The following is a 27320-nucleotide window of genomic DNA, read 5'->3' as shown; positions in this document are numbered from 1 at the left end:
AATATGGAAGCAATGAGAGGATAGGAGGGTTGTACTAAGAACCTGTTTGTTATTCTTGGGAGATATTTAGTTTTTAAATCTCCTACAGGTTTTAGAAGAAAGCTGGCATAGCATTTTGAAAGGGTATCCAGGAGACAAGTGGGCCTATAAATTTGGAGAGAGAGAGAGAATGCTTCTTTTTGAATATGAGATAGATTGAAATTTCTATTCTAAAGGTGGTATACACCCGATGTTACAATTAAAGTAGTATGGCAAGATTCAGAGCATACAGCTCAGCATGGGATCTACACTTTTCTGGCTGTAGCGCTCTTTTTCTTGGGCTCTTTTCCAGGTTCCAGTGATAGATCAGTTATTTTAAATAGTAAGGAACATTTTTGTGGGCTAAGTATGAGGCACAGAGAGCACCTTGGCTTCATCAACTTGTTTATTCTTTATATCAACACTGTGAAATAGGTACTTTTAAAAAATCTCTATTTAACAAATAAAAAAATTTTGTGAAGATTTAGGTTTAAGAACTTTTGCATATATTCAGAGATAGTAAAGGACTGAAGGAAGTATTGATGCCTGAACACAAATGTGCTGAAATCCAAATCTTAAAATAGTATCAGCCTTAAGCTGCTTGCCACCTGAAAATGGTTCTAGGATTTATAGCACTAAACAAGGGGAATCTAGGCATCTTAAAAGCTTGGAAGATTATATAAGCTTTTAATATTTACTGAAAAAATTTACACCATTAGCAGAAAGTTTGACTTTCATGTTCTTGGAGAAATCTGATCTCACAGTCATTTTGTTAAGTGAAATAACTTAGAAACAGAAAAACAAAAACTACACATTTTCACTTACAAGTGGGAGCTAAACAATGTGTATATATGGACATGAAAGTATAATAGACATTGGAGACCCTGAAAGGTGGGACGGGGAAAGAGGTGAGTGATGGGAAATTACCTATGGTGAATAATGTACACAATTCAGGTGATGGGTACACTAAAAATCCAGACTTCATTGCTATGCAGTATATCCAAGGAACAAAACTGCACTTGGACCCCTTAAATTCATTAAGATACAAAACTTTAAAAGAAAGTGATATTCCAAAACTGAGCGTACCATAGATGAACACACCTTTAGCAGAACCAGCGACAATTCTCATATTCACATTATTTTTTAACTTTTACGTTTGCTGATAGAGCAGAGTGTATGCATTTTATAACTTTCTCAAGAAAGATTATAGAAGTTAGTACTTATTGTATTTTTTAAAATAAACAGCAGAAATATACTTCTCACAGTTCTGGAGCCTGGAAGTCTGAGATCAGGGTGCCAACATGGTCAGGTTATGGTGAGGACCCTCTTCTGGGCTGCAGACTTCCATCTTTTTTGTTGTGTCCTCACATGGCAGACAGAGGGGGAAAGAGCTGAGTCCTTTTCTTTTTTAAAAAACTGTTATTTTATTTTAAATAATAAAAACAAAAAATAAATCGATACATAATTATACATATATATGAGGTATAGAGTGATATTTTGAAACATGTATACAATGTATAATGACCAAGTCAGGGTTAATTAGCTTATCACCTCAAACATTTATCATTTTTTTGTGCTGGGAACATTCCATATCCTCTCTTCTATTAATAGGTATTTGCAAATATACAAGAAATTATTGTTAATTATAGTCACCCTACAGTACTGTAAAACACTGTAACTTTATTAATACTTATATCTAACTGTAATTTTGTTTTCATTAGCCAACGTCTCCTTGTCCCTCTATGCCCTACCTTTCCTACCCCTTAGTAACCACTCTTGACTTCTGAGATCAACTTTTTTTTTTTTTTATTATACTTTAAGTTTTAGGGTACATGTGCACAATGTGCAGGTTAGTTACATATGTATACATGTGCCATGCTGGTGTGCTGCACCCATTAACTCGTCATTTAGCATTAGGTATATCTCCTAATGCTATCCCTCCCCCCTCCCCCCACCCCACAACAGTCCCCAGAGTGTGATGTTCCCCTTCCTGTGTCCATGTGTTCTCATTGTTCAATTCCCACCTATGAGTGAGAACATGTGGTGTTTGGTTTTTTGTCCTTCCGATAACTGAGAATGATGATTTCCAGTTTCATCCATGTCCCTACAAAGGACATGAACTCATCATTTTTTATGGCTGCATAGTATTCCATGGTGTATATGTGCCACATTTTCTTAATCCAGTCTGTCATTGTTGTTGGTTCCAAGTCTTTGCTATTGTGAATGGTGCCACAATAAACATACATGTGCATGTGTCTTTATAGCAGCATGATTTATAGTTCTTTGGGTATATACCCAGTAATAGGATGGCTGGGTCAAATGGTATTTCTAGTTCTAGATCCCTGAGGAATCGCCACACTGACTTCCACAATGGTTGAACTAGTTTACAGTCCCACCAACAGTGTAAAAGTGTTCCTGTTTCTCTGCATCCTCTCCAGCACCTGTTGTTTCCTGACTTTTTAATGATTGCCATTCTAACTGGTGTGAGATGGTATCTCATTGTGATTTTGATTTGCATTTCTCTGATGGCCAGTGATGGTGAGCATTTTTTCATGTGTTTTTTGTTTTTCATGTGTTTCATGTGTTTTTTCATGTGTAAATGTCTTCTTCTGAGAAGTGTCTGTTCATGTCCTTTGCCCACTTTTTGACGGGGTTGTTTGTGTTTTTCTTGTAAGTTTGTTTGAGTTCATTGTAGATTCTGGATATTAGCCCTTTGTCAGATGAGTAGGTTGAGAAAATTTTCTCCCATTTTGTAGGTTGCCTGTTCACTCTGATGGTAGTTTCTTTTGCTGTGCAGAAGCTCTTGAGTTTAATTAGATCCCATTTGTCAATTTTGGCTTTTGTTGCCATTGCTTTTGGTGTTTTAGACATGAAGTCCTTGCCCATGCCTATGTCCTGAATGGTAATGCCTAGGTTTTCTTCTAGGGTTTTTATGGTTTTAGGTCTAATGTTTAAGTCTTTAATCCATCTTGAATTAATTTTTGTATAAGGTGTAAGAAAGGGATCCAGTTTCAGCTTTCTACATATGGCTAGCCAGTTTTCCCAGCACCATTTATTAAATAGGGAATCCTTTCCCCATTGCTTGTTTTTCTCAGGTTTGTTAAAGATCAGATAGTTGTAGATATACGGCGTTATTTCTGAGGGCTCTGTTCTGTTCCATTGATCTATATCTCTGTTTTGGTACCAGTACCATGCTGTTTTGGTTACTGTAGCCTCGTAGTATAGTTTGAAGTCAGGTAGCGCGATGCCTCCAGCTTTGTTCTTTTGGCTTAGGATCAACTTGGCAATACGGGCTCTTTTTTGGTTCCATATGAACTTTAAAGTAGTTTTTTCCAATTCTGTGAAGAAAGTCATTGGTAGCTTGATGGGGATGGCATTGAATCTATAAATTACCTTGGGCAGTATGGCCATTTTCATGATATAGATTCTTCCTACCCATGAGCATGGAATGTTCTTACATTTGTTTGTATCCTCTTTTATTTCCTTGAGCAGTGGTTTGTAGTTCTCTTTGAAGAGGTCCTTCACATCCCTTGTTAGTTGTTTTCCTAGGTATTTTATTCTCTTTGAAGCAATTGTGAATGGGAGTTCACTCACGATTTGGCTCTCTGTCTGTTATTGGTATATAAGAATGCTTGTGATTTTTGTACATTGATTTTGTACCTGAGACCTTGCTGAAGTTGCTTATCAGCTTAAGGAGATTTTGGGCTGAGACAGTGGGGTTTTCTAGATATACAATCATGTCATCTGCAAACAGGGACAATTCGACTTCCTCTTTTCCTAATTGAATACCCTTGATTTCCTTCTCCTGCCTAATTGCCCTGGCCAGAACTTCCAACACTGTGTTGAATAGGAGTGGTGAGAGAGGGCATCCCTGTCTTGTGCCAGTTTTCAAAGGGAATGCTCCCAGTTTTTGCCCATTCATTATGATATTGGCTGTGGGTTTGTCATAGATAGCTCTTATTATTTTGAGATACATCCTATCAATACCTAATTTATTGAGAGTTTTTAGCATGAAGCGTTGTTGAATTTTGTCAAAGGCCTTTTCTGCATCTATTGAGATAATCATGTGGTTTTTGTCTTTGGTTCTGTTTATATGCTGGATTACATTTATTGATTTGTGTATATTGAACCAGCCTTGCATCCCAGGGATGAAGCCCACTTGATCATGGTGGATAAGCTTTTTGATGTGCTGCTGGATTCTGTTTGCCAGTATTTTATTGAGGATTTTTGCATCAATGTTCATCAAGGATATTGGTCTAAAATTCTCTTTTTTTGTTGTGTCTCTGCCAGGCTTTGGTATCAGGATGATGCTGGCCTCATAAAATGAGTTAGGGAGGATTCCCTCTTTTCCTATTGATTGGAATAGTTTCAGAAGGAATGGTACCAGTTCCTCCTTGTACATCTGGTAGAATTCGGCTGTGAATCCATCTGGTCCTGGACTCTTTTTGGTTGGTGAGCTATTGATTATTGCCACAATTTCGGAGCCTGTTATTGGTCTATTCAGAGATTCAACTTCTTCCTGGTTTAGTCTTGGGAGGGTGTATGTGTTGAGGAATTTATCCATTTCTTCTAGATTTTCTAGTTTATTTGCATAGAGGTGTTTGTAGTATTCTCTGATGGTAGTTTGTATTTCTGTGGGATTGGTGGTGATATACCGTTTATCATTTTTTATTGCGTCTATTTGGTTCTTCTCTCATTTCTTCTTTATTAGTCTTGCTAGCGGTCTATCAGTTTTGCTGATCCTTTCAGAAAACCAGCTCCTGGATTCATTAATTTTTTGAGGGTTTTTTGTGTCTCTATTTCCTTCAGTTCTGCTCTGATTTTGGTTATTTCTTGCCTTCTGCTAGCTTTTGAATGTGTTTGCTCTTGCTTTTCTAGTTCTTTTAATTGTGATGTTAGGGTGTCAATTTTGGATCTTTCCTGCTTTCTCTTGGGGGCATTTAGTGCTATAAATTTCCCTCTACACACTGCTTTGAATGTGTCCCAGAGATTCTGGTATGTTGTGTCTTTGTTCTCGTTGGTTTCAAAGAACATCTTTATTTCTGCCTTCATTTCGTTATGTACCCAGTAGTCATTCAGGAGCAGGTTGTTCAGTTTCCATGTAGTTGAGCGGTTTTGAGTGAGTTTCTTAATCCTGAGTTCTAGTTTGATTGCACTGTGATCTGAGAGACAGTTTGTTATAATTTCTGTTCTTTTACATTTGCTGAGGAGAGCTTAACTTCCAACTATGTGGTCAATTTTGGAATAGGTGTGGTGTGGTGCTGAAAAAAATGTATATTCTGTTGATTTGGGGTGGAGAGTTCTGTAGATGTCTATTAGGTCTGCTTGGTGCAGAGCTGAGTTCAATTCCTGGGTATCCTTGTTAACTTTCTGTCTCGTTGATCTGTCTAATGTTGACAGTGGGGTGTTAAAGTGTCCCATTATTATTGTGTGGGAGTCTAAGTCTCTTTGTAGGTCACTCAGGACTTGCTTTATGAATCTGGGTGCTCTTGTATTGGGTGCATATATATTTAGGATAGTTAGCTCTTCTTGTTGAATTGATCCCTTTACCATTATGTAATGGCCTTCTTTGTCTCTTTTGATCTTTGTTGGTTTCAAGTCTGTTTTATCAGAGACTAGGATTGCAACCCCTGCCTTTTTTTGTTTTCCATTTGCTTGGTAGATCTTCCTCCATCCTTTTATTTTGAGCTTATGTGTGTCTCTGCACATGAGATGGGTTTCCTGAATACCGCACACTGATGGGTCTTGACTCTTTATCCAATTTGCCAGTCTGTATCTTTTAATTGGCGCATTTAGTCCATTTACATTTAAAGTTAATATTGTTATGTGTGAATTTGATCCTGTCATTATGATGTTAGCTGGTAATTTTGCTCGTTAGTTGATGCAGTTTCTTCCTAGCCTCGATGGTCTTAACAATTTGGCATGATTTTGCAGTGGCTGGTAACAGTTGTTCCTTTGCATGTTTAGTGCTTCCTTCAGGAGCTCTTATAGGGCAGTCCTGGTGGTGACAAAATCTCTCAGCATTTGCTTGTTCTGTAATTTTATTTCTCCTTCACTTATGAAGCTTAGTTTGGCTGGATATGAAATTCTGGGTTGAAAATTCTTTCCTTTAAGAATGTTGAATATTGGCCCCCACTCTCTTCTGGCTTGTAGAGTTTCTGCCGAGAGATCCGCTGTTAGTCTGATGGGCTTCTCTTTGTGGGTAACCGAACCTTTCTCTCTGGCTGCCCTTAACATTTTTTCCTTCACTTCAACTTTGGTGAATCTGACAATTATGTGTCTTGGAGTTGCTCTTCTTGAGGAGTATCTTTGTGGCATTCTCTGTATTTCCTGAATCTGAATGTTGGCCTGCCTTGCCAGATTGGGGAAGTTCTCCTGGATAACATCCGCAGAGTGTTTTCCAACTTGGTTGCATTCTCCCCGTCACTTTCAGGTACACCAATCAGACGCAGATTTGGTCTTTTCACATAGTCCCATATTTCTTGGAGGCTTTATTCGTTTCTTTTTATTCTTTTTTCTCTAAACTTCCCTTCTCGCTTCATTTCATTCATTTCATCTTCCATCACTGATACCTTTTCTTCCAGTTGATCGCATCGGCTCCTGAGGCTTCTGCATTCTTCACGTAGTTCTTCAGCCTTGGCTTTCAGCTCCATCAGCTCCTTTAAGCACTTCTCTGTATTGGTTATTCTAGTTATACATTCGTCTAAATTTTTTTCAAAGTTTTTAACTTCTTTGTGTTTGGTTTGAATTTCCTCCCGTAGCTCGGAGTAGTTTGATCATCTGAAACCTTCTTCTCTCAACTCGTCAAAGTCATTCTCCATCCAGCTTTGTTCCGTTGCTGGTGAGGAACTGCATTCCTTTGGAGGAGGAGAGGCACTCTGCTTTTTAGAGTTTCCAGTTTTTCTGCTCTGTTTTTTCCCCATCTTTGTGGTTTTATCTACTTTTGGTCTTTGATGATGGTGATGTACAGATGGGTTTTTGGTGTGGATGTGCTTTCTGTTTGTTAGTTTTCCCTCTAACAGACAGGACCCTCAGCTGCAGTTCTGTTGGAGTTTGCTAGAGGTCCGCTCCAGACCCTGTTTGCCTGGGTGTCAGTAGCGGTGTCTGCAGAACAGCGGATTTTCATGAACCGCGAATGCTGCTGTCTGATCGTTCCTCTGGAAGTTTTGTCTCAGAGGAGTACCCGGCCGTGTGAGGTGTCAGTCTGCCCCTACTGGGGGGTGCCTCCCATTTAGGCTGCTCAGGGGTCAGAGGTCAGGGACCCACTTGAGGAGGTAGTCTGCCCGTTCTCAGATCTCCAGCTGTGTGCTGAGAGAACCACTGCTCTCTTCAAAGCTCAGATGGAAATGCAGAAATCACCCGTCTTCTGCATCGCTCACGCTGGGAGCTGTAGACCGGAGCTGTTCCTATTCGGTCATCTTGGCTGCCAGCTCCGAGATCAACTTTTTGATCTCTCTTACATGAGTGAGAATGTGGTATTTGTCCTTCTGTGCCTGGCTTTTATCACTTAACATCATGTGTGTACTCTAGGCACATCCATGCTGCAGCGAATGACAAGGTACTTTTGAAAAGGTGGTGAAAAAGCTCTTTCATACCCTGATGGTAAAAATGTGAATTGTTATAAGCTTTTATGGAAAGCAGTTTGACAATTTATGTCAAACGTCTTTTAAAATGTGTGTTTTAAAAATTATCTTTGGCCAGGCACGGTGACTCATGCCTGTAATCCCAGCACTTTGGGAGTCCAAGGCAGGCAGATCACGAGGTCAGGAGATCGCAACCATCCTGGCTAACACGGTGAAACCCCATCTCTACTAAAAATACAAAAAACAATTAGCCAGGCGTGGTGGCAGGCGCCTGTAGTCCCAGCTACTCAGGAGGCTGAGGCAGGAGAATGGCGCGAATCTGGGAAGTGGAGGTTGCAGTGAGCCCAGATCGCGCCACTGCACTCCAGCCTGGATGACAGAGTGAGACTCCGTCTAAAAAATATATATATATTTTTATTGATACATAATATAAGTGCATATTTGGGGGTATATGTGATAATTTAATACATGTATAAAATTTGTAAAAATGGAAGCAGTGTAATTGGGATATCCATTACCTTAACTATTGTCTTTTCTTTATACTGGAAAAATTTGAATTGTTATTATCTTCTCGATATTTTAAAATATACAGTATATTTTGCAAACTGTGGTCACCCTGTTGAACTTCAAGCACTAAGTTTTATTTCTAATAAGTGTATATTTGTACCCATTAATCAACTTCTCTTCATTCTGCACCCCCACTCCCCCTATCCATTCCAGCCTTTGGTAACCATTAATCTACTCTATCTTCATGAGATCCACTATTTTAGCTCCGACATAAGAGTGAGAATATGTTCTATTTGTTTTTCTGTGCTTGGCTTATTTCACTTAACATAAGGCCTTCCAGTACCATCCATGGTGCTGCAAATAATAGGATTTCATGCTTTTTTGTGGCTGAATAATATTCCAGAATCTAATATGAGATATTGTGTTCGTGTGTGTGTGTGTGTGTGTGTGTGTGTATGTGTGTGTATGTGTATCACATTTTCTTTATTTACTTATTTATTGATATACACTTAGGATGACTCCATATTTTGGCAATTATGAATAGTGCTGCAATAAACATAGGAGTGCAGATATCTCTTTGATATATTGATTTCCTTTCTTTTGGATATATACCAAGTAGTGGAATTGTTGGATCTTATGGTAGTTCTATTTTTAGTTTTTTTGAGAAACCTCAATGCAGTTTTTCATAGGGGCTGTACTAATTTATGTTCCCACCAACACTATACAAGGGTTCCCCTTTCTCCACATGCTCACCAGTATCCCTTACTCCCTGTAATTTTGATAAAAGCCATTGTAAGTGGAGTAATGTGATAGCTCATTTTTGTTTTGACTTGCATTTCTCTGATGATTAGTGAGGTTGAACGTTTTTTTTCCTGTACCCGTTGGCAATTTTCATGTCTTATGAGAAAATTCATTAGAGGCTCTTACTTAACAACAGAATGGGTCAAGCAGAGGAAAGAATCATTGAATCTGAAGACAGCTACTTGAATGTCCAGTTTTAAACTGGACTATTTGTATTTTTGCTTGAGTTATTTGAGCTTCTTGTATATTCTGATGATTAGTCCTCTGTCAAATGGGTAGTTTGCAAATATTTTCTCCCATTCAGTGGGCTCCTTTCACTTTGTTGATTGTTTCCTTTGCTGTGTAGAAGCTTTTTAGCTTAATGTAGTCCCATTTGTCTGTTTTTGTTTTGGTTGCTCTTGAGGTCTTACACAAAAATTCTTTGCCCAGACCAATGTTCTGGAGTGTTTCACCAGTGTTTTCTTTTAGTAGTTTCGTAGCTTCAGGTGCTAGATTTAAATCTTTGGGTCTATTTTGATTTGACTTCTGTAGATGTTGAAACAGAGGAGGCTAGTTTCCTTTTTCTGCATATGGTTCTCCTGTTTTCCCAGCAGCAGTTATTGAAGAGACTGCCCTTTCTCCGTTGTATACTCTTGGCAACTTTGTCAAAGACAAGTTGGCTACAAATGCATAGATTTATTACTGGGTTCTCTGTTCTGTTGCATTAATCTATGTGTCTGTTTTTATGCTGGTACCATGCTGTTTTGGTTACTAAAGCTTTGTACTGCATTTTGAAATCAGGTATTATGATGCCTCCAGCTTTTTTCTTTTTGCTCAGGCTTGCTTTGGCTATTTGGAGTATTTTCTGGTTCCATATAAATTTTAGCATTATATTTTCTATTTCTGTTAAGAATGACATTGGTATTTTGATAGGGATTCCATTGAATTTGTAATTTTTGAGTAGTATTGTCATTTAAAAAATTATTGAAACAAATGATAACAGAAATACAACATACCTAAACCTATGGGATTTTCTTCTTAATTTCTTCGATTTGTTGTTCACTAGCATGTTTTTAAATTTCCATGTGTTTGTGTATTTTCTGAGGTTCCTTTTGTTACTGATTTCTAGTTTTATTCCATTGAGGTCAGAAAAGATAACTTCATATTATTTCTACTTTTTTGAATTTATTGAGACCTGTTTTCTGGCCTAAGATATGTTCTGTTCTGGCTAATTTTGTATGTACTAATGAAAAGAAAGTGTATTCCATAGCATTTGGGTGAAATGTTCTATAGACGTCAGTTATGACTATTTGGCATACCATGTAGTTTAACTCTAATGTTTCTTTGTTGACTTTCTGTCTGAATGATTGGTCTGTTGATGTTTCCTACTATGACTGTATTACAGTTTATCTCTCTCTTTAGATCTATGTTTGCTTTATATACTTAGGAGCTCTGGTGTTGGGTGTATAATATTTATAATTGTTTTATCCTCTTAACCAATCTCTTTATCATTATATAATTACCATTTTTGTTTTTATAGTCTTTGATTTGCACTCTATTTTATCTGAAATAAACATAGATACTCCTCCTCTCTTTTGTTTTCCAGTTAGATGGAATATCTTTTTCCACCCACTTCACTTTGTCTTACCTATGTGTGTGCCTTTATAGTTGAGGTGGATTTCTTGTAGGAAGAATTTAATTGTGTCTTTGTTTTTTATATGTTCAGCCTCTCTATGCCTTTTAATTGGATAATTTGCTCCATTTACATTCAATGTCATTATTAAGTAAAGACTTACTACTGCCATTTTGTTGCTTAATTTCTGGTTGTTTTGTAGCTCTTCTCTTTCTCCCTTTCTTACTACTTTGTAGTTAAATGATTTTCTCTGGTCACATGTTTTAATTTGTTGTTTTTTATATGTAATGAATCTATTATAGGTTTTTGCATTGTTGTTACAATTAGGCTTACAAAATATATCTTATAAGTTATTTTAAAGAGATGACAACTTTGATGACAAATAAAAGGACAGAAAAATGAAAAAAAATGCTTTTATACTTTAACTCCATCCCCCTCACATTTTGAATTTATGTTGTTTCAATTTGCATATTTTTATATTGCCTGTCTCAACAGGTTGCCATACCTATTACTGTTTTTGATAGATTTGTCTTTTGGGCTTCATAATAGTTACGAGTAGATTGCACACCATAGCTACAGTGTTAGAAATTCTGGATTTGTCTGTATGTTAATGTTATCAGTAGGTTTTATATACTTTTACATGTTTTCTTGTTGCACGTTAGTGTTTTTTCCTTTCAGATTGAAGTATTCCCTTTAGCCTTTCTTGTAAGATAGATCTAATAGTGATGAATTTTCTCAACTTTTGTTTGTCTGGGAAAGACTATCTGACCTTTATTTTTCTATGGATGGCTTTAGTGGCTGCAGTATTCTTGGATGGCAATTTAAAAAAATTTTCCACACTTTGAAAATGTCTTCTTATACATAACTCCTGTTTTCATTGAGTTCTGTTGCCATATGAACCCTGATTCCTTTATATGTTATTTGCTTCTTTTCTTTTGCACTTTTAGGATACTGTCTTTGTCTTTGACCTTTGAGAGTCTAATCAGTATATCTTTTGGGGTAGCCTTATTTGAGTTGAATCTGTTTGGTATTCTCTGAACTTTCTGTCCCTGGATATTTATCTCTTTCATGTTTTGGAAAGTTTTCTGTAATTTATTTTTTTTTAATAAGCTTTTTGCCCCTTGCTGTTGCTCAGCTACCTCTTGAGCACCAATAATTCTTAAATTTGGTATTTTGAGGTATTTTTCAGTATTTTGTAGACAATCTTTGTTCTTTTTCATTTTTTTTCTTTTTGCCTCTCTGACTGTAAATTTTCAAATAGCTGTCTTCAGATTCACTGATTGTTTCCTCTGCTTGACCCATTCTGTTGTTAAGAGCCTCTAATGAATTTTTTTTTTTTTTTTTTTTGTGGCAGAGTCTTGCTCTGTCGCCCAGGCTGGAGTGCAGTGGCGTGATCTTGGCTCACTGCAAGCTTTGCCTCCCGGGTACATGCCATTCTCCTGCCTCAGCCTCCTGAGTAGCTGGGACTACAGGCGCCTGCCACCATGCCCATCTAATTTTTTGTATTTTTAGTAGAGACAGGGTTTCACTGTGTTAGCCAGGATGGTCTCTATCTCCTGGCCTCGTCATCTGCCCTCCTCAGCCTCTCAAAGTGCTGGGATTACAGGCATGCATCACCACACCCGGCCTCTAATGAATTTTTTAATTCAGCAAAGGTATTTCTTAGTTTCAAGATTTCTGTTTTTGTTTGTTTGTTTCTCTGATAAGTTTCTGAATTGCTTTTCTGTGGCTTTTTAGAGATCAGTGAATTTCCTTAAAATGGCTATTTTGAGTTTTTGGTTATAAAGTTTACATATCACCATCTTGTTCAAGTCAGTCACTGGTTCCTTGCTTTGTCCATTTGTAGAGGCTGTGGTTCCTCATTTGTTTTTGTTTCTTGTGGATGTATGTCTATGTCTTTGCATTGAAGCGTTGGTTATTTATTCCAGTCTTCCCAGTCTGGCTTGTTTTGGTTTTTATTGGACATTTTTGCTTAGAGCTTCTTTGTAATTTACCTGTTGATTTCCCTTTTTTTCCTCTGCTAGGTTACTGCCTAATTTTTGGCACTAGATGACACCTTAAGCCAAAGTTTGTCTCAGTTATGGTAAACAATGAGAGTGCTACTTTCCCTGAATTTGGGAGGTCCCAAAAGGGATATACCAGTAGTGTGGGAAGGCTGGCTAAGGGTTTGTGCAGAAAGGATGAACAATTCTCCTACAGTGAGGTGCTGCTTAACAGCCACTCTGATTTGGCATCCCTTTGGCCAACTTACAGAGAAAGTTTCTAATGCTGGGGTGGCAGTCCTGCTGCCCGCTACCTTTGTCTCTGTCCTTAGGGATATTTCTCCCTTCAGGCACTTTTGATGCTTCCATTGGGTTGGGGAAGGGACAGATTTCCTGCCAGGCGATCCAAAATAGTGGGGAAATTGTTTACCCACTTTGACCTCATTTTTTCCAATGTAGAAATTATGAGTCAGAGGAAATTTTCCGGATACTTTCTGCTGGGCAGATTGTGGGTTGGGGTTTCACAGATATTGAAGTCTGGTTTTCTTCCCTCTACTCAGAAATTTTTCATGTCTCTGGCTCCTGGAATAGTCTCATCCTCATATTTGAGTTCTTGGGTATTGCTGGTGATAATCTCTGTGCTGTATATTTATTTATTTATTGTGGGAGTGAGTGAAGCCAACTTGCTTCTATGCCACCATTTCAGAACTGGCAAAAATGCATGTATTTTTTAATTAGTAATTTCTAATAGTTTAACTTATGAAAAAAATAAAGGTTTTAATTATGAAAACTTTTATCTTAGCATTATATGTAATGGAAACAAACCTCAGTGTTCAATAATGGGGGATGTTTCAGTAAACTTGTTTATGTATGATATGTATTAGGGTTTCTCAACCTTGGTGCTATTGAGATTTTGGCACCTGCTAATTTTTTGTCGTGGGAGCTATCCTGCACATTTTAGCAGTGTCTCTAGCCTCTGCTTTCTAGGCGCCAATAGCACTGCCTTTTAGTAGCATAATTCTGCTGCGATACATACATCAGGAGTCATACTGAAAATATTTAACAACCCTTCAGCACAGACTCAGAACTGACCAGCTTAACTGAGCAGGGTAAAATTTAGAATAGTGGCCCTGAGTGCAATACCCCTTTAACCCAAGTTATCCTAAGAAATGGCTATATACCCAGACACCTTGTGTTAGAGACCTAGCTTGCTGGAGTAACCTGTAGCTGGGGGAGAGCAGGATTAGGTGTCTGGGAAATCCACTGGAGAGACCAGCACCAGGGAGAGAACCTATTGTTCTGAGTGTGCCAGATAACTTCAGGCTTTAACACTCCACAGGGAGATGGAAGGCGGGGGTTGGTCAACATGTGGAATGAGGCTTCAAGGCATTGTCCTTAGATATTATTGGAAGGAAAACTTTTCCTTTTCTGATTTGGGTCCAGTAGTTGGGGACCTGCAGATTAACTGACAAGAGACAGATTAATTGAAGAAAAGACAAAGTTTATTTTCACATTTGCAGGCCAGAGTTCCCAGCAATGGAAAACTCACTAAATAACCAGAGATAAAGGTTTGTATTCCAAATTTAACAAAAGATTGGGGAGTGGTTTTAGGGCTTCAGTGGGAAAATGTAGAAAGTTCTATCAGGCTTTTTGATGGTAATGGCAACAGGCAGTTTGTCTACCTGGGAGCTGAATTAGGCAACTCCCTTACAGGGGAATCAATGGCAACTATTTTTTCTGGGAAAGCTCTGTTTTAGTCAGCTACTTGAAGTTCAGATATGATTTCTTTCTGCATCTTCTTTTGCTCAAATGTTTTCACTTTAAAATAATCTTTATACCAACTCTGGGGATCTGAATGGGTCCCCATATTTTCCCTATGTAGAAGTTCCTTCAAAAAAAGAAAGTGGGTTGATTGCTGTGCAGAGACATTTGTGTTATAAATTGCAAGGTAAGAAATCTATAAAAGAGAGCGAATTTAGATTATAACAAGGAAACAAAAAGAAATCAAAGAGTAATGGTTGGAGCAAACTATAAACTCAGATTCTGAGTCCAGAAGGCAGCCAGTTGTGATTTCTGGGTGTTGGATTTGAAGCGTCTTCAGTGATGATAGTAGTGTCACAGCCACGGTTACTCCCTGGAGCAGAATGTGGAAGAGGCAGGTATTCCAGTGGGCTTTCTGAGTGGCCCACACAGTGGTGGTGATTAATCTTTTGAAGTTTTATCAAGTCATCCAGCTTCAGCTTGCACAGCTTTGGGAGTATGCTTAGAATTATTTCATGGGGGAATTTTTTTTAATGTTTCCAGTTAATGACACATGTACTAAAATGGATTTATTAGAAGAAATTTGTTTAAATTTCCTTGACAAGAAAACAGCTTTTGGCTTCTAATATATTCCTATTAATTGAGTTAAATCTTAAAATTCTTAGTGAACTCTATTCATGTTGGGGACTTGTGGTGTAGGTAAACCTAAAATCATAATGATTATAAAGTTTTTTATATGGTAAAATTTCATTAGTATCAGATGAGAGTGAGAGAGTAGAATTCTACAGAAATTGAAATCTAAAATGAACAGTCTTTAAGGATAGGTGGGTTGTTTTAATAATTTTAAGTAATATGAATTTAATGATGATAATGAGTATCTGCTGTGTGTGAGGCGATAACATCAAGTTCTGTTGCATCAAGCGCTGTGGCCGTTGTGATATTAGAAGGCCTAACCACAAGGTGAGCGAATCTACAGAAGCTTCATAGAAGGAACAGCATTTGAGAAATGCCTTGAAAATTCCAGCAGGCAGACCCAGGGGAGCCACTGCAAGTGGGATGAAGAGATAAGGAAAGGCACAGATGGTGGGAAGTCTGGGGAGAGGCACTGTGGCTTCATAAACCGAGCCTGGTGTTTGGAGCTGGATATACTGGAGTTTGTTCTTTTTCTTACACTTACTAGCCAAGTACCCATAAGTGTTCCCCATCTTGGAAATGGAGAAAATATCTCCCTCACAGAACATTTGTGAGTACTCAATGGAAAAGTTTTTGGCACGTAAGTACTCAATAAAGGTTACCTTGTTCCATTTTCTAAAAACAATGGGTCTTTGACTTTTTCAGGAACAAAGACTAAAAGAGAAATTCATTTAGGGACTTTTTGCAGAGATCTTTTAAAAACACATAATTATGTTATTCTTGAGCAAGGGGTAATTTGATTAAGTCAGTGAAAAGCAGAGATCATAGAGTTGTATGTTAATATATTACTATTAAGAAACAATGGTCCATGGTTATACTGCTTTGTTGGAAGTTATTTAGAACATTTTGCATGCTGAGCATCATGAATACTTTGTCTGAATTATTAGTGGCCTCCAAATTAATAGTGGGGCTTTCCTGTGTGTTTTTGACATTAAATTAAGTTTTTCTTTGTTCTTTGTTCTGAAGTAGTAACTCAACTTCCATTGCTAATTACGTTCTGCCCAGGCTAATATGAGCACTAGTTTGTAATCTTTTGCTACCCAGTAGTGGGGCACCCTTTTTTGAAGCTGCCTAGACTGGCTGAAGACACATTTGCAGTGGGGAAGAGCTGGCAAGGCATAACAGATGTATTCTAGTTATTATCCAGATCTATCTGTCTCTCCTAGAAAGTATGGTCATCCTCTTTGCTTCCCACCTCTTCTGTGGGAAGCACTCTTCTGTGCTCACCCTTCCCGCTTTGTTACTCTTTCACTCTATCATTGTTACAATAAGGGAATGTTTTCCTAAAAGTAGAATTTTCATAAAATTTAAGTCCTGACTTACCATCCTAGTTCCTGGACACCTGTTTTCAGTGTGATGCAGAAATTGGTCTGTGCTTCTCATACCAAATAGAATAATCCTTTATGTAAACAGCTGTCCCATATGGACAGTGTACATTATGAGACAATGGTGTTCGCCATTTGGAATCCTTCTTAGTTCTTGAATTGGAAATAAGAATCAGCAAACATTGCCATGTTATGGCAGTCTCAGCATCATTTCACAGAGTGTGTCTAAAGGAGTAGTATTTTTGGTAGCTGAAAAATATTACATAAGTAATGCTGCATACCAGTTAGTTGTATTAAAATATATATTATGTACAGCTGTGTACTTGGCTTGAAAAGCTTCCTTGACAACATCATTTAACTTCTTACTGTTCTTTTCATGTTGCTGGTATAAATATCTAATATGTTTTTGTTCAAAACATCAATTAGGTTTCAGTATAATCTTTATTAATACAGATCTGTTATTACAAGAAGACTGCTGAGCTATGATAATTTGCACAGCAGGAACAATAAAATATCTCCTTTCTGTTTTGTTCTATTCCAGAATGCTTGGCTTTTTGTTATTCTTTTACACAACATACCAAAACCTTTAATGATTTTTTTTAAAATTATAATTAAATCTTTAAAGCTCATATAAGCAAAAGCATTATTTTTTTCCCAAGGTGAACAAAATTGAAAGGCCAAAAATTGCAGATAGATTGAAGAAGATATATATTAGTTACAAATCTCCACTTTTAATATCTTTCATTCTTTTTCTTTATGTAGCCAGGACTCCTCACTTCCTGCGGATTCAGAATGTGGAAGTTAATGCCGGCCAGTTTGCTACCTTCCAGTGCAGTGCCATCGGCAGGACCGTGGCAGGAGACAGGCTCTGGTTACAGGTACAGTAACTCATTTTCATCAGTGGATGAGAGTCCAGCAGGAAGAATACACTCACCCTGCAGGAGCAACCCAGAGAAACAGACTCAGGTCCTAGTGTAAGAGTTTCCTTCTTTGTTAATAAGTAGCCAGATTACTTAGTAATCTATAAAAGCTAATTATTTTTGTTTACACATCTTTTGTGAATTTCCTTTTTTTTTCCTTAGTCATCTTGCTTGGAAGATCTGATTGTCAAATTACTTATACGGCAGTTTATTAAATTACAAAATATAGCACTCTTCTCCTAAGTCTTCCTCTTGAGAAAAATCTAAGGAGTCTCTTTCTTTCTCTCTCTCTCTCTCTTACACACATACACACCACACAACACTTCATAGGCCTTTTTGTCATTTGAATTTCCAAGCTATAAGCTTAAACTTAGAAATTAATAATACATATTTTACTTTTGAGCTTTTAAATTATATTTTTTTGGTGTAGTGATCAATTGTGTGACTTGTTTTGTAATTATTCAAATTCCACCATATGTGTTTTGCATGGCAGAGGGTTGCATGAATACATCCATGCTCTCAGGAATCCTGACAGAATGAGTGGGATTAAATTGCCTGTCCCTTCTAACCAGAATGCCACCTACTTCTTTAAGCTCTAGGTTTGGGATTTCCCCCGCCTTGGTATTCTCCAATTGCATTCTTGTTTCTTCCTTTTAAGCATTAATCTGGAGGCTGCTCATTTTTCATCTTGAGTGGTGTTGATTCTTTGTCCTTATCCTTCCTTGTTTTGTTTTGTGTGGGTTTCTTTTGTTTTTTTTTTAAAGTATTATCTATTTACTTTTAGTTTGCTACTGAGTTGAACTGTCCTTCGGGTTTTAACCCTTCTGTGTACACAGTTGTGCTCCACACTGGCTTCTGCTCCATCATGCGTGCTGGCCTTGTCTCTGCACGCGCCATCTCTCCACATCCTGTCATGCCTCGCAGTGTAATTATGATTGTGATGGGAGACTTCGTGTGACACTCTGTAATTTTTAAATCCTTTATTCCTTTTAATCACTGCAATGTAAATCAGTAGTCATTTGTTTTGTTTTGTATTTGTCTTAGAGACAGGGTTTCCCTCTCTTGCCCAGGATGCAGTAGAGTGGTACCATCTCACTCAACCTCCTGGGATCAAGTGATCCTCCTGCCTCAGCCTCCCAAGTAGCTGGTACTACAGGCACATGCCACCATGCTTGAGTAATTATTTTGTCATTTTTATAGGGATGGATTCTCCCTTGTTGCCCAGTCTGGTCTCAAACTCCTAGCCTCAAGTGATCCTCCTGCCTTGGACTCCTAAAGTGCTGGGATTACAGGTGTGAGCCACTGCACCCAGCCCAACAGTATTTTTATTCTTCTCTTTCTGGGGAAAATGGGAGACATTTGAGTGTACTGTCCCAAGATTAATCAGCAATGCATTGTCAGATGGGAAATGCATTCTGGAGAGGCTTCTTGTTGTTTTCTCTGCCAGGATGTTCCACCCCCTCTGCCCAGTGTCACTCTATTTTTACATATCCTACTGTCCCTTTTAGAGACTTTGCTGGCCAGGAAGTGTATGCAGAGAATTATATTGTATATTCCAAGTTCATCTTTACTTTCTTCTTTGTCTGTAAAAGTTTCGTAACTGCTAACTTAAGAGTTTTTTGCAGCTTGTGAAAACTGTCCTCAGTATTCAAATTTTTTTTCTCTTTTTAACCTACATTCCAGTTGTTTTAAACTCTTGATGTTAGAATTCAGAATTGTTTTCTCAGATAATGGCTATTTGGTATTAAACACAATCAAGATTGGCCATCTGTGGTAATTAATGATGAGACAAACATCTTCTATTGACATTTTCTGCAGAGTATTAAGCACCTTATAAAAATGAAACTATTTGTTCCTTTATCTCTAGAAATCTTAATTATTTGTGGAAAAATATGTTTTGCTCCTAATATTTATGATATTACTTGAGAGAATACAATATAAATACTATATTGAGTCTAGAGAATACAATATAAGTACTATATTAAGTCTAAGCTCTCACCTCAACAGAGTCATCTTAGATATTCCCAAGAATTTAAGGTTTGTTGAGGACATGACTTGCTCTTTTTATTTTTGTAAATGTCCTGGACTTGGTGTGCTCCTGCTTAAACTTGAGCACTTATTTGGGTTGGGAATCTTTCACTACTTCTTACACATCCAGTAACTTAGTTTTAAAGATAATTTGTCATGTGGTATGGAGAAAGCTACTTACAATTTTGGGGTTTGAAAAACAAAGTGTCTAAATGCAAAGTTCTCAGCCCTAACTCTACTATAGAACAACTTGGAAGGGTTTTGTTTTGTTTTGTTTTGTTTTGTTTTTTCACAAATGTCTTGTCTATTTCCAGATTCTCATTTAATTGGTCTATGGTGGGGCCCAGCACGCAATGTTTTATTAAAGACTCTCCAAGTGATTCCAGTGTGCACCCAGGGTTGGAAATTACTAGTGTGAAGCAAAATACAACACACATTCCAAATCAGGAAAGAAAGAAGGCAGACATAATGTATAACTGGTACCTGTATTCAGTTGCCTCAGTTTGACCCCAACGTTTAATTTTCCATGTACTGATCTTTGATTTTTTTCTCATTAGATTTGAATGATAGTGTTGGTAGTTGTTTTCACAATCCATCCCTTAATGCCTTTCTTTTTCTCTTGCTGAGTCTTTTCTGACCCCTCTTGTCTTCAGTGACCATTTATTGCACTGCAGCTTTCTACACTGCACTGTCAAGAAGGAGATGACACAGATAGAACTGTTGTGACTTTGAGCTTTTTACTGAAACTTACTTTATCCTGGAATCAGGACACTATTTGGTTAGTGAATCTTTGTGATGTTAGAATAATTTTACTGTTAAATAATTTATTTTCCCTGGTTGGGTAGGCATTTTGTGGGGAAATATTTATTTTATTAATAGCTTATGAAATAAGACCCATGTCCTTCACCTGCAAGGGTGGTTTCTATTAATCTATGTGTGTACAAAGCAGTTTCCAGTAGTGATGAAGGTTTTCAGCAGATGCTGGTTTTGCACAGCCCTTTCTGCCCTCTTGCCCAGGACCCCTCACTCCCCCTTGAACATTTTCTCAGGCTATTCTTTAGAGGTTGTGAAGATATGCAAACCTTTCGTCATGGACCAGGTCTTTCTAATCTAGAGTTGTAATACACTAACGCCTGTCTGCATGTAAACTCATTTGGGTCCTCAAAATAATCCTGAGATCCAGGCAGAAAATTGAAGAAAAAACTTATTTTTAGTTTTTTCTGTGATTCGAATCTCTCTCAAGAGTGAGTCAATATTTAGAAATTAATAATACATCTTTGTTTGGGAGTACATTGGTGTTTTTTAATATAATCATTTACAATATTTTTTTGAGACAAGGTCTCACTCTGTCACCTAGGCTGGAGTGCAGTGGCATGATCTCGGCTCACTGCAGCCTCGACCACCTGGGCTTAGATGATCCTCCCACCTCAGCCTCCTAGGTAGCTGGGACTACAGGTGTGCACCACCACGCGTGGCTAATTTTTTGTATTTTTTGTAGAAACAGGTTTTCGCCATGTTGCCTAGGCTGGTCTCAAACTCATGGGCTCAAGCAATCCACCTGCCTTGGCCTCCCAAAGTGCTAGGATTACAGACGTGAGCCACCATGCCCGACCTATTTACAATAATTTTTAATACTTGTGTTGCAGTCTTTTGAGGCCCACAATAGGTATTCTGCACAAAGTTTCATGGTTGTATCCCATGGTAGTTTATCTGTTTTATAGAAGAGGAGTTGGAAGTTTAGGATTGTCCTGGGTCACAAAGAAAAATGACATAGCTGGCAATAATACAACTCTGTTTATTTACTTTTATTTCACCTTTAAGTAATTCCACTCTACTATACCGTCTTCTTGAATTTGGAAGGTAGATGAATAGGCATTGTGCACTTATGCTTTGATAGAAGAATTTGGGTGTGACCAATATTAGATTGTTAATATCAAGGTGTCATCCTGACCATAGAAAATAATGTTTATATGTATTACATGTCATATTGATCCATACCTGTGAAAAATGACCAAGGTCTTGATTTTTTAAAATATAGATTAAATATAACCCTTGTCAGAGTCTTTCATAATAACATAACATAAATAAATCTGATGATGACACTAATGAAGAAATGTTTATGATTAACAGATGTGTCCCATCTGTTTATATTTTCTTCGTCTCATCTGTGGACCACACAGGTTATGTTGCCAAGTGGGATTGTTTTTTCTAGAACACTGAACAATAGAATAAAACCCAGTGTGTGAGCGCATCCATTGTTACAGCTACAAAATACTTTAAAAAATTTTCCAGACAGTAGGAAGACAACATTTGTAGAACTCTTTTCTTGTATTGAAAAACCTATGTGCAATGCAGTTCTTGAAGATACTTGTGATATGTTATCAGATATGGCAATCTATTCATATAAACATGGACTGCAACAGTGTGAGATACTAAAATTAAATGTATTTATGGAAATCATTCAAGCACCCAAAATATTACTGTAATTTTTGCTATCAACCCTCCGATCACTTTTTGAGCCCACATTTTGAAAATATCTCAGTGTCTGTATACATATACTGTATGTATGTGTGTGTATATATATAACACTGAAAAGAGAAAATGGAATTTGAGATTTTCTTTTTATACTTTCTGTACACTTTTATACTTTTGAAAGTACTTTCTTGGCTGGGTGCGGTGGCTCACGCCTGTAATCCCAGCACTTTGAGAGGGCAAGGCGGGTGGATCACGAGATCAGATCGAGGCCATCCTGGCCAACATTGTGAAACCCTGTCTCTACTAAAAATACAAAAATTAGCTGGATGTGGTGGCATGTGCCTGTAGTTCCAGCTACTCAGGAGGCTGAGGCAGGAGAATCACTTGAACCCGGGAGGCGGAGGTTGCAGTGAGCTGAGATCGTGCCACTGCACTCCGTCTCAAAAATAAATAAACAAATAAAAATAAATAATTTTTGTTTGCTGATGGGCAACTTCTGATGTTGTATATTTTTTATGTAGTCACTGACCTTTAAGCTATGTATGGTTGTATTAAAACCTTCATTGTTCTTTCTTCAGTATTCCAAATATTATTTGCCTACATTTGCTTGTTTCTCTCAGGACTTTCTATTTATAATACTTTTCAGTAAATGAAGGTGATAACCAAAGCTAGCTAGTGTTTATGTACCTATAGATGACTCATGCATATGCAGTTACAAGACCTGTGGCATGGGGGCCACTGCCTTCCTCTTCCCCTGCCTGGGGTCCCATTTTGGTGTTTTTGTAACTTCTGCTCTTTAATTCATTTCGTGTAATCGTTGTAGAGGTTCCTGCATTCGTTACTCTTGTTAGCAACCACATCACGTTCAGAGTGGGTGGGAAATACAAAGGTTCTGCCTCCAGGACAAAATGCAGAAGACAAGGCGGGAGGAGCGATGTCTTTTCAACAGTGGATGAACATGATCTTTGATTAGGCTAGGGGTTGAGGTGTGCATGTTGAGTGAATAGTAGTTGGCAGTGGAAACCTGGAAAATAACCCCTTTCTCTTCACAGATGTTAGAGGTCCATACCATTTTTAAATATCTTACTTTTTAAAATTACACAATTACGTAACCTCTGAATTTGGAGCAATCTTCAAATTAAATTCCTAATTTTATTGACGAGAAAACAGAAGCCCAGAAAATGTAGGAAACTTTAGTGCAGTTGTATATCCAGTTTTTATGTTTATTATAGGTAGCTCCATTTTATTATTGAAAGTCAGTTTTATATGTCTAATACGTTTATGTCTGTATATATATGTACATGTTTATACTTATGTATAAGTATTGTTATTTATTTACAAATGCATGAATTTTTTCTCTTGGACATTTTTCTTCACTGAGTGATCTTGCATCTCAAATAATATTAGCCTTTTAACCTGATAGTCTCAGATTTACTGTGATTTACCTGTGTTAAATTTAGAACTTTAAGATCCATCATAGCACAATATAATTGAGAGTTTTACTGTTTTGCAAGCAGTGCTTGGCATTTATTATAAGTAATGCACCAGAATAGCCTTTTAAAATGATTCCATAATGTGTATTAGTTTATACAAATAGAAAAGGAAATCAGATGATGTTACTGTAAAGTACTGTAGTCCCCTCTTATCCGAGATTTTCACATTCCATGGTTTCTGTTACCTGTGGTCGATGAAAATGTGGTCCGAAAATGTCAAATGGAAAATTCCAGAAATAAACAATTCATAAGTTTTAAATTGTGCACGATTCTGAGCAGCACGATGAAAAGTTACTCTGTCCCACCCTGTCCCACTGAGGACATGAATCATCCCTTTGTCCAACAAATCCCACTACCCACCCAGTAGTTACTAAGGAGGTGTCTTGGTTATCAGATAGGCTGTCTCAGGATCACAGTGCTTTTGTTCAAGTCACCCTTACTTTACTTAACCATTGCCCCAAAGCACAGGAGTAGTGATGATGGCAATTTGGATATGCCAAAGAGAAGGCATAAAGTGCTTCCTTCAAGTGAAAAGGTGAAAGTGCTCAACCTAATAAGGAAAGAAAAAAATTGTATGCACTGCTTGCCAAGATCTATAGTAAGAAAGAATCTTCTATACTTGAAATTGTGAAGAAGGAAAAAGAAATTCGTTCTAGTTTTGCTGTTGTACCTCTGACTGCAAAAGTTTACAGCCACAGTGCATGGTAAGTGCTTAGTTAAGATGTACAAGGAGGCATTGTTTGTTTGTGCAAGACATGACAGAAGCTGTCCATGGTTTCAGGCATCCACTAGGGGTCTTGAAATGTGTCTCCCATGGCACAGGGAGGACTGCTATACTGTTAAAAACACTGGTACAACCGAGCACCTAGACTAGTGCTTGTCACATAGCAAAATGCTCAGTGAATACCTGCTAATGCATGGGGCTTACTGGCTACCCAAACAAGTCGTGTAGCTCCTTCAGGTGAGCGAGCATCAAAAGTAGATTCGTAGTTAGAGCAGGAAAACAAGCACAGAGGAAATTGTTTCTCTCTGGATGATTGCTTTAGGCCTACAGTTCCTGTTCAGAGGATGGTCTTTGATGAGAGGAGCAATTCATAGAACGTAGTGGTGCCTCTGCTGCTTCAGGCTATATAGCAAATATCATGCAGAGTTGCAAAAACTGATTAATAAAAACAGGCATATGTTGGAGTAATTTTAGAAGCAAATATGGTCAATATATCATCTTTCCTAAACCTTCATTTCTTGTACCCTTTGCCTAGGTTTTCTTACTCTGTCATAAAACTTCTTTCCTAATTCTTCCTTAAAAACTTTCTTGCCATAGCATCCACATTAAATGTTATAGACACATACCTTTATTTTTTCCATGATCTCCCTGAACATAAGAAATATACCTTTAATAAGGATATTCCGTATGAGTTTGCAGAATAGCAAGACCTGTGTCATAGTAATAGATGAATTAAACGTACCCCATCCACCTTTTGTAAAGAATGTAATTCCATTTGAGTTCTTCCTTTGAGAAGTTTAATTTTCTTAAAAAAACTTACTTAGAGTTAACAGTTTTTTAGCTGTTGGCCTAGAGATTGATATATTTTTTTCTTTTGAGAGTTTGACATATAATTCCACCAAGCTGGATATGAGCTACGCAATCATGAAAAAAGTATGTTTCTCCAGTCTGATAACTTGCTCACATTTTGTTTTTGAGCTCAGATAATTTTAGAACTTTTTCTGAGAGAAAAGAGGGAAACCTTGAGATTTTTATAACCTACAATGATTTTCATTGGGAACAGTTTCACTGATCTACCATAGAATTTGGCTTTTGAATGAATAAATTAAAAATTATATGAATAGTGTTTATATTACTGACTTCAGCCGGTGTGTTTGAAATAAAGTAATTGCAACTACATTTACTGAACACTGCTATGTGCTAGTTACTCTGGTAGGTGATGTTCAGGCATTTTTTTCATTGATCCCTACAAGAATTTTATTATATGTCCATTTATAGAAGAAGCAGCTGAGGCTTAGAAAGTTTTAATGACTTTTCCAATGGCGCATTGCTAATCACAAGAGCTCGGATTTGAACCCAGGCCGTCTATGTTGTATTGTAACCATAATGCATCTTTAGTACTGCAGAAAAAGACATAGATAGTTCCTCATGAATTCATAAGTATCATGTAATTTAAATGATAGCATTGATCAGAATGTACAATTAAAGTTGTTTTTGTATGTATGTGATGTTTCCTTGGCTTTCGTGCTATGGATACACGCTTTTGGTCAACCTCTCTAGGTGGCTTTTAGTTTCATTTGTTGATTATAAGGAAAAAAATCACAACTGTATTTCAGAACAATTTTGTTATTATGTATAAAAGCCACAAAATGATATGAAAAGAAGTAAAATTATGGTTCCCTTCACAAGCTTAACTTGGGTATTTTATGCCATATATATTAAAGCATAAATTTAACATCACTTAGCATCCCAGAAAATACTAGAAATGCATAAAGGAGGACTGTCTTTAGTTGCTATGGGAACCATTTGCTCTAAAAAATTTTGAGTAGTTAAAATCACATCCATTATTGTTTTAGTCAGTTAAATATCTATATCTATATTTATATAATATACTGAACAATCAGACTGAAGCTACTGAAAACCTTTAGGCGTATACCTTATGTTTTAACTTAGATGATTTTGGATTACCTTTATTTAAAAATAAAGATTTCTTTTATATTGATGAAACAGTATAACATGTCTAGGGATACTCTAGAAGAAATTAATTAATAATTTTTCCTTTGTGATATTATCTAACTAAGCCAAAAAAAGATGTAAGCAACAGGTGCTGTAGGATGTGGCAGGAACAGGTAGGGCAGTAGAGAGCCCCTTCCTCCATAGCAACCTTGAGGTCTCCTGGCCTCGACTTGAAATTGGACTTTTTATTTTTATTTTTTTCTTTCCAGCTTTTATTTTAGGTCAGAGGGTACATATGCAGGTTTGTTACATGAGTAGATTTTGTGTTGCTGGGGTTTGGTGTACAAGTGGTTTTGTCACCCAGGTGGCGAACATAATACCTGATAGGTAGTTTTTTGACCTTCACCTTCCTCCCACTCTCCCTGTGTCTGAAATTGGACTTTTAAAACTACTGGTCAGGTTGTGTCAGTCTGGAGGGCAGAAGAGAAGGAAGGGCATCACCACTAATCTTAAGGTCTGCTTCCTTTGGGCCTACAAACTGTACATTCTGGGAAAGCCTCCTTTCTTCTTTTATTATATTCAGTGGAAGGTTCACTTGCTCTTCTTGCTTCCAAGTATCCGAGGCTATCCCATGAGAAAGGAAGACAGAAATGGCCATGGTTGGGGCTGCCTGCTTCATGGGGCTGGCAGGAACTGGGAACAGGTAGAAGCTCCACCCACTGCTGAGCTGGCGGGGCAGGAACCTCATGCTCCCTGAGCGCAGCTGCGGCTGCCCAGCCGTGGCTGCAGACCCAGCATCTCTGTGCTCTTAGAGGCTGGGAGCAGGCAGGAGCCCTGCCCTCCCAGGCACAGCTGCAGCCACCCAGCCACGGCTGTGGACCTGGGCATCTTTGCACTCTCAGGGACCCAGGAAGACACCTCTGCACCTGCAGGCTTCAAAGTGCCTGCTTCCACTGCCTGGCCTCTCCCTGTTCCCAGTGCCCACTTCAATCTTGGAGCAAAGTTGAGGCCAAACCCAGGTGCTGTTGCAACCCAGCCAGATGTGTGTGCGCCCAGGGCAGCGCTGACATGCCAGCCCCCTGCCGCCTCAGCCCCTTCCTGACTTTAGGCACTGACAAGCATGGGAGGAAGGCTGAGGGGGTGTTGAGGGCAGTTTGGCACTGGCCTGCAGGTGCCCCTCAGCATGAACAGCCTGGGTACCATGAACAGGAAGCAGACGGGCTCCAGGGCAGATGGGGGAGTTCCCCGGTGAAGTCCCACCTTCAAGCCAGGGAAGGCCTGAAGCCTGGGAGCTGTCAGTCCTGCAGTCCGGGAGTGGGAAATTATGGTGCTTTTTGGTGCCCATGAACCGATCAGTACACACTTCCTCCCCTCTGAAGCCCATAAAATCCATGGACTCAGCCAGACTTGAGCACTCAGGCAGACCTGCCTGGGGACAGGAG

At 38.1% G+C, this 27320-nt stretch overlaps 1 protein-coding gene across 5 annotated transcripts in view; it reads left to right on the top strand.

Annotated features, from left to right (window-relative positions):
* Positions 1 to 27320, top strand: part of PTPRM (protein tyrosine phosphatase receptor type M) — an 844030-nt gene that overhangs the window by 348171 nt on the left and 468539 nt on the right. For all 5 annotated transcript variants that reach the window (XM_009252252.4, XM_054537539.2, XM_054537541.2 and 2 more), the window contains one exon: positions 17045 to 17160. In XM_009252252.4, the coding sequence (XP_009250527.2) occupies positions 17045 to 17160 (116 nt within the window). The remainder of the gene's footprint in view (positions 1 to 17044; positions 17161 to 27320) is intronic.

Source organism: Pongo abelii, chromosome 17 (genome assembly GCF_028885655.2).
Source record: "Pongo abelii isolate AG06213 chromosome 17, NHGRI_mPonAbe1-v2.0_pri, whole genome shotgun sequence".
Lineage (NCBI taxonomy): Eukaryota > Metazoa > Chordata > Mammalia > Primates > Hominidae > Pongo > Pongo abelii.
Note: the sequence above shows the minus strand (reverse complement) of the source record. Positions and strands in the feature narration are given on the sequence as shown.